Genomic DNA, 9,218 nt, shown 5'->3' with positions numbered 1-9,218 from the left:
AGCGTGTATAGAAGACCAAGAGGCGAAACTCTGGTGCTTTTTCATGAACAGCCACTAGGTGGCGCTTCGGTAGCGCAGCCGCCATCTTGGGGTGAAAATGCCAGTTGGAGGACGCGGACACATACGGAATGCTCCCAAAAGAGATGTCATAGTGGAATAATAGAAAGTAATGTTCGGCAATCCACTGCAAAAACTATCAATGTGACAGTACAAGTCTTGCCTTTCATCGTTTTCCCAAAAAGCATGGCGTGTGATTATTTACAAAAGTTTAAAAGTAGTATGTTTTGAAGTGGGGTGCTGTCTTATCCACCTGCTAAGTTGAACTGTTCCTTTCTCTAGTAGTAAACTTAAGTCATTTTAGGAATTCCTAGTCATTAAAACCACAATGATTTATATGAATATGAAACTACTTTAGAATGAGCTTATTACATTTATTTGCTGAATTCATTTAAATGATGACTTACTTTTGCGTACCTCCTGAGAAACGGTGACGTTTTTGTAACCTAAGATGACCTCACCCACAGTTAATGTTGTGTTGTCTTATGTCATCAGTTGTGGAACTACACAAGGTCGTAAATATAAATTGTACGTTTAATCCCTTGGAACAAGACAAACACAATGATGATAATGATCATAGAACATGATTTTGCTGTCTGACGTAATTGAACAATTAAATAATTTTGTCTGTAGGTCTACAGTGACTGTTTTTTTACATTAAAAAGGTTTTATTTACAGTTTCTTAAGGGACATTAATATAATACTGCCAAAACAGTTAAACAGTCAAGCTGTTATGTTCCAGTTTTATATATATATATAATTATGTTCTTGGTAAAATTATTTATTGTCCAAAATTCTGATGCATATGTTATTTCATGATATTTCATATGTTAGTATTAATTCAGGGTTTATCATGCTAATACTTGACTTAACAGAATTTCAACCGAGACTGACATGAAGTACACAAAGTCTGTCAAACAAACTGTTAAAAGGAATTGATGTCTTCTAATCTAGTGCTTTATTATGTGTTGTCATTATTCCGGTTGAATTGCAACTAATTAAAAGTTTTTCTTAAACAAAGCAGCTGTCATTGCCATAGCTGCAGCGAAACCTATTGGACTGCCGAGTCATTTTCACCCCGACACTGCGGAAGCAAAGAGCTGCTGCTGGGCGCGAGTGTTGCAATGGATCGTTCAATTGAGTTTCGCCTCTTGGTATTTTATACTTTTTGTGCATAACAGGGTTCGCTGGAATATTCCACCGGAAATGACGCCAACATAGTTCTAGTTCTTTCTTGAGTCGTTGAAAAACAGAGTTACGACACTCGCATAGACGTCCGTTGGAAGAATGGAACGCGGAAGTAACTCGTGACTAATACTTCCAAACGCTGCACTGACGCCCATTCATTTCAATGTCAAACGCATTTGCTGTCTAGCTGGTGAAATAACGGCATGTTTAAACATTTGAACGAGCTGGCGGACATATCTTATATTCATAGATCTATATATTCATATTACTCCCGAGGCAAAAAAATTCTATAAATGTAGTCAACGTAGTATTCAGTGTACACAATGCCAATGTGCTAATATATTTAGCAAAATGTATGCGGATATAGTTGATGTGGTCTGTCCCGCTAAAATCCATTTAAATATGTTGACAGAACCGATTTGTTTGTCGCTATTGTGCGCTCCGTGAACCACGTGACCACAACGCGGCGAGATCGAGTGTCGTGACTCTGTTTTTCAACGGCTCTGGTTAACTCTATCTAGCACATCTCATGATGTGGACAGAAACGGAGAAAGTCAACAGTCCGTACGTCGTGATGACTATTGTGCAACCTCTGTCCTTGAAAAAATGCGTCTGTTTTTGCAGAGCAGAGTTCTTGCATATGAGTGCAAAAAGTCTAAATAGCAAAACTGTTATTTGCTGCAAAGCCGTTTGGCTTCGTAGACCAGGACAGCAGAGTCGGTAAAATGTGCAATAATGCAATGCATTCTTTTCTATATTCCATATATATTGCATTTTCCGGAGTGTCTATTTACACTGAGTACAAAAAACCCGCCTTGTTTGCAGGAACGTGACGTCAGCATGCATCCTGTGACACCGACACTGCAAAAGTAAGGCCTGTTCGGCGTGATGTGGCGCCGCAAGGCGGACGACATCAAAGTACCGCGAGAGGGATTCGAAAAACCATAAAAATTACGTCGTTGTCACCCGCCTGTCGGATCTTGCGCCGCACCATGTCGAACAAGCCTTTACTCTGCACCTGACGTTGGCTTAATTGATGAACGTTCGAAGTCGTCTTCTGATTGGTTGAATTTCACAGGATTAGCGGGAGACGTGTGGTCGCGCCTGAAAACGAAGCCGTATGATCTAAGAAATAAGATGTCATGTTTACAACGGTCGCTATTAAAAATAAATCACGCTCGACTTAACGCTTCTTAAAAGTATGCGGGGTTCGTGGCATAAATTTATAATAATTTTGTCGCTGTTAACTTTTGATACGAAACTTTCCTGTAGCTCAGTGGTAAGAGCATTCTGTAACAACGCAAGGTTGTGGGTTCGATCCCAGGGGGTTGCAAATACCTATGTAAAATGTATAGGATAAAGCAATGTAAGTCGCTTGTCTGCGACGTTCGTGAATGTACACTGTTACTGCAAGAAGCCGATAAATTGTAAATAAACAATAACCTATACGTTGACATGGTGATTTAAGGTTTATAATTGGCAAAAATGTGACGATTTAAAAAATGGTAAGTGAATTCCTCTAACATGTGAATGAAACGTTTTACAAACACAATCATCAAACTCAAAGTGTTTTTCACCATGTCATCAGGTATTAGTAATTAATGGATTCACTGTTGTATATAATATATGTACAGGTTAATCTAAAAAAATTGAATATCGTGAAAAAGGTCAATAATTTTTGTCACTCGTTTCAGAAAGGGAAACTCATATATTATATAGATTCATTTCACATAGAGTGAAATATTTCAAGCCTTTATTTCTTAAATTTTGATGATGGCTTACAGGTAATGAAAACCCCAAAATCAGTGATTAAAATTAAAATATTACATAAGATCAATAAAAAATGGATATTTTAAACAGAAATGTCAGGCTTCTGAAAAGTATGTTAATTTCTATGCACGGAATACTTGGTTGGGCCTCCTTATGCATGAATTGCAATGAAATCAGCATCTCCATAAAGCTTGTCAGCAGAAGGAACCATGAAGTGCTCTAAAATTTCCTGGTAGATGACTGCGTTGACTGTGGACTTTAGAAAACACAGTGGACCAACACCAGCAGATGACATGGCAGCCCAAATCATCACTGACTCTGGAAACTTCACACTGGACTTCAAGCAAAATGGATTCTGTGCCTCTTCCTCTTCACACTAGACTCTGGGACCTTGATTTCCAAATGAAATCCAAAATTTTCTTTCATCTGAAAAGAGGACTTTGGTCCAATGTGTTTTCTGAAGTCCACAGTCAACGCAGCCATTTACCAGGACATTTTAGGGCCCTTTATGCTTCCTTTTGCTAACAAGCTATATGGAGATTCTGATTTTATTTTAGGACTTGGCACATGCCCTGCGATGGGTTTGCACTCCATACAGGGTGTATCCTGCCTTGATGCCCGATGACTCCTGAGATAGGCGCAGGCTCCCCGTGACTCGAGGTAGTTCGGATAAGCGGTAGAAAATGGAATGGAATGGCATTGGCACATTTCCCGACTGCCAAAGTTACCAAAAGTTGGTTCAATGAACACGGTGGTACTGTGCTTGATTGGGCTGTAAACCCCCCTGACCTGAACCCCATAGAGAATCTATGTGGTATTGTCAAGAGGAAGATGTGAGACAACAGACCCAACAAGACAGAGGACCTGAAGGACGCTATCAAAGCAACCTGGGCTTCCATTACACCTGAGCAGTGCCACAGGCTGATTGCCTCCATGCCATGCCGTTTTGATGCAGTAATTCATGCAAAAGGAGGACCAACCAAATATTTAATGCATATCAACATTGGCAACTTTTCAGAAGCCTGACATTTCTGATTAAAATATCTCTTTTTTATTGATCTTATGTAACATTCAAGTTTTCTGAGATACAGAAATTTGCATTTTCATTATTTGTAAGCCATGATCCTCAAAATTCCAAGAAATAAAGGCTTGAAATATTTCACACTATGTGTAATGACAGTACAGTATGTAATATGAGTTTCACTTTCTGAAATGTGTGACAGAAAATATTGTCTTTTTCATGATATTAGATGTAGGCCTACCTGCATATATGGTTATGGATCTAAAAAAAGGACACAGTATTTGGGAGACGACATACTTTGTAGGATTTGAATTAAAACGCACAAACCAGAAGCAATTATAGATAGCTAAGGGAGAAGGAATGCCTCTTCATAGAATTTAGGTTGAAATTGGCGCCTATCTGACCGGAAGTAGATATTACTTGTTGTAGATGTAGTAGATATTCCAAACAAGATACCGGACATTCCTGATGTTGGATGTCCAGGTTTCCCCAATAGCTTTAGGTGGTCCAACCAAATCCGTCCTAATAATAGTCCCCTAATAACCTCAGTGACACAGCAAGAACTACACCAGACACCATTCAATGTCTTTCAAAATGCTTTACTCCAACACAATTCGTGATGATGAACACAAATGAATAGATTAAAGTTCATGACAATTTCACAAATTCCTGTGAGACTTGGTTGTTTAATCAAAACTGTCTCAAAACAGAGAAACTCAGACAAAACTTCCCAACCAGACAAAAAAACACAACAGTTTTTAAAGTATAGATGCATGGGCTAAAATAACACGGTATGATTTGGATCATATCATGATCATACCTCCACTCTTATAGGCAAAAAACAAGATTTGATTTGTCAATTTAACAGTTTCTTTAAACAATAAGGGTCACTAACAGATGACAAGTTGCTGTCCGTCTACTGTACATCAATTGTCTAGATATACTTCCTTATACTTCCATCTCTGACTAATGCCTCATCTTTTTTGTTGTTATTTCACAAAACAGATTATAGTATGAAAAGAATAATTATGCAGAAAAATAAATGAAAAAATGAAAGAAAGCTGAACTTTTTTGATTTATTATCTAGGAGATGGAAGCCAATTCCTTGCAAAATTTCGGAGGACATGTGAAGCGGACCATGTAGTCCTGACAGGAACTGTCTTCCTGTTGCTTATTCACACATACAAAGCCTTTTAATGGGTCATACCTGCAGAAAAACAGCAAATGTTTGTAAACAACATTTACACAGAGAAGTTAAATCATGTGCAAAAAAAGACATTAAAGATCTTCCTTGTTCTGTTAGTAAATATAAAGTTTTTTTTGTAGTACATTATGTCTGTTTGACATAATATCAATCATACATAAAAATTCATCTATATCGTTATTGATTTGAACCAATAAAATGAAAAGGTTGGTATACATCTAACCTACCATTATAATATATTAAGAAATCATGATATAAAACATAAATAATAGAAGCATGGCAACGATTAGTTATGGAATTAATACAATGACATACTTTGGGTACATATCTTTATTTCTAAAACAATTCTAATCATCAACTGATTAATATTGTAAATATCTTTTTTCCCTTGAGTGTAGTTTTTATTATTCATGAAAAAAATGTCTCTGGACAAGTGAAGCGCACTCTGCTTTTCATTTTGGTCTGCATTTACACATGCAAACCCATGAATGGCATCATTTCTTCATACAAACGAATACAATTCAATTAAATAAGCCATTTCCAAATAAAATAACATTTTCAAGTTCATGGACATACTTGAAATGTTACCATAGCTTGTGGCCTGTAAAATCTGTATTGCAACTGTTACTTACACTTGGAAGATGTTTGCTGTTTGGGAAACTGGTGGGCCAGAGACGGTCTGAACCTCAATTGCAATTGGATCAGGACATATTAACCCAGGATACTCTTTGAGAAGATCAGACAAAAGCTCGTAGTCTCCTTCACCACTGGGATCATCACGATCAAACCACTGGGTGGTACATTCTGGAATATTATGATATTAGAGGAAAATCATATAATATATAAATTCATATTAAAATCATCTAGCATGAATCAGTAGAAAGTTGATAAAGATAGAATAAAATGAAATATTCAAATTAACGATGTCACAATTATGTTTTGTGAAAGAATTTAGTGATATTTTTAGAGCTTAAAGCATTTTATGGTATTACTGAGATACATGTCCAAATAAAAATACAATGATCGTGTCACTTACTTGAGCAAAACGTATCTGGGCAGAGAAAGCGCACCCTATAATCGGCACACTGCCCTCCTCCTTGATTTGCATTTACACAAGCAAACCCAGAGGTAGGGTTATACCTTCAGAAAACACACACACAATGCCTTTTGAACACAATGAAACATAATAAGTCTTATTCAAGATACTTTTTAATAGTTATCAGGAACATATGCCTTGTAAAACCTTTTTACACTCACACTTGAAAAACATTTCCTGTTTGAAAGGCTGGTTGGCCAGAGATGGTCTGAACCTCTATTCCGATTGGAGTAGGACATACAAACCCAGGATACTCATTGAGAAGATCAGACAAATACTCGTAGTCTCCATTTCCAGTGTGGTCGTCACGGTCAAACCACTCAGTTGTACACTCTAATAAATATTCAGAGAAATAAAAATACAAAACACAAACAGACCAAAATGGAGCTAATATATTTGAAGATACTAACTTGGTAGGCAAAAACTCTGTGGACATGTAAAACGGACCCTGTAGTCCAGACATGACGGATTCCCATGAACACAGGCGAAGCCCTCTAGTGGGTCAAATCTGCATAAACAAAACACTTTGAAATGGCCTTCATCAAACTTCTGAAGATGGAGAAATTTCAATGATGGTCAAAGCAATGCATATTTGTGCGATAATCACAGTATTTGACATTGTGTTATGTGCTTATCATTATTAATAATAACTGATATAATTTTCATAACATTGTTAAACATACACTTGAAAAATGCTTGCAGTCTGCTGTACTTGGGTCCCACTTAGGGTTGTGACCTCAATTGCAATGGGTTGAGGGCAGACCTGTAGTGGGTATTCCATCTGAATATGATTGAGGGTCTCGAAGTCTCCAACGCCTCCAGGGTTATCTCGATCTATCCAGTTTGTCCTACAACCTGAAGCAGAGTGCGACCAATTTCATAATCTCACTTTGACACACATTTATTTATATTGAACAAAACAGCCAAAATGCCTTGTTTGATCAATTGTTGCATGCAAAATGTTAAGAAGGTTTAACACATAACACAAGGAGCTGAAAGTCATGTGACTGTCGCAAATAAAAGTCTGTGCAATTGTCACTCACTTGAGCAAAACTCTTCTGGGCAGATAAAGCGCACTTTATAGTCAGCACAAACACCTCCTGCTTGTGCTGCATTTACACAAACTAGCCCCTGGGTGGCAGAATATCTTCAAAAGACACAATAATTTGAGAATACAAATATTTTGAACAATCCACATCAAGATTTTTGTTCTTGACTCAGACAAAATTACTATATAATAACATTAAGCTAACAATACATTGAATGCATTTACACTTGAAATACGTTTGATGCTGGAGTGCCAGAAACGGTCTGAGCCTCAATGTCGATTGGATTAGGACATATAAACCCGGGGTATAAAATGAGCAGGTCAGACAAAAGCTCATAGTCTCCAGTTCCACCTGGATTATCACGGTCAAACCACCGAGTCGTACATTCTGATGATTAAAATACAATGAAATGTATTATTGAGTTTCACCATTATCCAAATATATACATACAATATATATACAATTTAAGATTACTTAACGATAAAGCATACATTAATTAGTTTTTGAAGGAACAAATATCACACTTACTCTCAGTGGACACTGGTATAAATGCACCTGTGTGTACAGTAATAACAGACAGATACAGTAACTTTCTACTCTCTTCGTAGTTTGAAGTCACATAAAACATCTTTTAAACTTCTTTTCAAACTTACTTGAAGCAAGAATGAACCAGCTTGCAAATATCTTGAACGGAATGTATAAAAATTAATATATTATTGATCACATTGAATGTCATTTATGAATATTCCTTATAAAGTAAATCAAATCAAATAGTATGTGAATGTAAAATGAATAAATAGTCAAATAAAACGTGTATGAAAAAGATCTGAAAGAAGTGACATACCTTGGAGATCATTATTCAGTCTTTTCAATACCAAGTCACTAGAAATGTATTAGAAAAGTTATTCCTACCATCATCAAGTCTGGAATTATTGAGACAGAAAAAACCTAAAACGGCCAAAATCCCCATAAGAACAGTAGTAGCATCTAGATGCTTGAACAACCTACATGCAAAGTCATCTGAGTGTGGATGTACAACGGACACAAGCTGTTTTAAAGCCTCGTGTGCTTTCCACAAACCCTTTTATAGGTTTGACCCACTTTCTCAACTCTGTACATTTACTGGCAGCACTCCACCGATCTAGCCCACTTCTCATCTGTTATGCTCACTCTTTGTATACAACTGTTCCCCTGTGAGTATTGGAATTTAAAACATTAAAACAACTACAAAAAAGATAGAAACTCTTTAGCTGAAAACGTGTATCACTTGATGTAACAACTCACTCCGTCACTCATGTTTTATATTTATAATTGAGTATATTTAACCACATATATATAAGAAAGAAACTGGAAATAAGGTTTTCACGTGCAGCATCATATTTTATGCATAGTTACTTCTTTACTACAAAACAATAAAGCTTAATATCAAAATGTATTCTATGGTTTAGCCTAGCAAAGAGAACATAATACAGCTATTGTAATCCCACACATTGTACATCACAAAATAAACCAGGGCACCAGCTATTCTGTTTGGATCACTTTTCTTTAAAATGTTCGTAGGCCATAAATGAATTAGAGACAATGTATGATTTGAAATTTGTAGGTATCAAAGTAATGCTTCGATTGTACAAGTCTGCACAATGATGTGACAAACAAAAAATGATGTTCAAAAATGCACTGCTTTCATCTCCTGAGTGAATATTCACAGTGTTTAAGTATTGTTTTTGAACAACTGCTTCACTCTTATGCTTATTAGTTTATGAAAGTAAGACACATTTTGTAAGTTAATAGAATATGTTAAAAATCAAAGCAATACACTTTTACTTATTGTGG

At 36.5% G+C, this 9,218-nt stretch overlaps 1 protein-coding gene across 2 annotated transcripts; it reads right to left on the bottom strand.

Annotated features, from left to right (window-relative positions):
• Positions 1–4,619: 4,619 nt before the first annotated feature.
• Positions 4,620–8,475, bottom strand: si:dkey-205h13.2 (uncharacterized). Of its 2 annotated transcripts, XM_056732833.1 has the most exons (12): positions 8,394–8,475; positions 8,230–8,267; positions 8,039–8,069; positions 7,914–7,940; positions 7,610–7,772; positions 7,380–7,483; positions 7,020–7,191; positions 6,747–6,844; positions 6,498–6,669; positions 6,277–6,380; positions 5,873–6,044; positions 4,620–5,243 (listed from the first exon to the last, which is right to left on the bottom strand). In XM_056732833.1, exons 2-12 carry the CDS (start codon positions 8,239–8,241, stop codon positions 5,120–5,122), a joined length of 1,179 nt encoding a protein of 392 aa, XP_056588811.1. In that variant the 5' UTR covers positions 8,242–8,267; positions 8,394–8,475; the 3' UTR covers positions 4,620–5,119. The 2 variants fall into 2 exon arrangements, with proteins under 2 accessions (XP_056588811.1, XP_056588810.1); XM_056732832.1 differs by having other exon boundaries at positions 8,230–8,422.
• Positions 8,476–9,218: the final 743 nt, after the last annotated feature.

Source organism: Triplophysa dalaica, chromosome 20 (genome assembly GCF_015846415.1).
Source record: "Triplophysa dalaica isolate WHDGS20190420 chromosome 20, ASM1584641v1, whole genome shotgun sequence".
NCBI lineage: Eukaryota > Metazoa > Chordata > Actinopteri > Cypriniformes > Nemacheilidae > Triplophysa > Triplophysa dalaica.
Note: the sequence above shows the minus strand (reverse complement) of the source record. Positions and strands in the feature narration are given on the sequence as shown.

What these genes read in the sequence shown, in the direction of transcription:
- si:dkey-205h13.2 (XM_056732833.1), bottom strand. An exon ending in CTGGTTCATTCTTGCTTCAA is followed by an intron (nt 7,941 to 8,038) that starts GTAAGTTTGAAA and finishes CTGTACACACAG; the next exon opens with GTGCATTTATACCAGTGTCC. An exon ending in ACTGCAAGCATTTTTCAAGT is followed by an intron (nt 6,845 to 7,019) that starts GTATGTTTAACA and finishes TTGTTTATGCAG; the next exon opens with ATTTGACCCACTAGAGGGCT.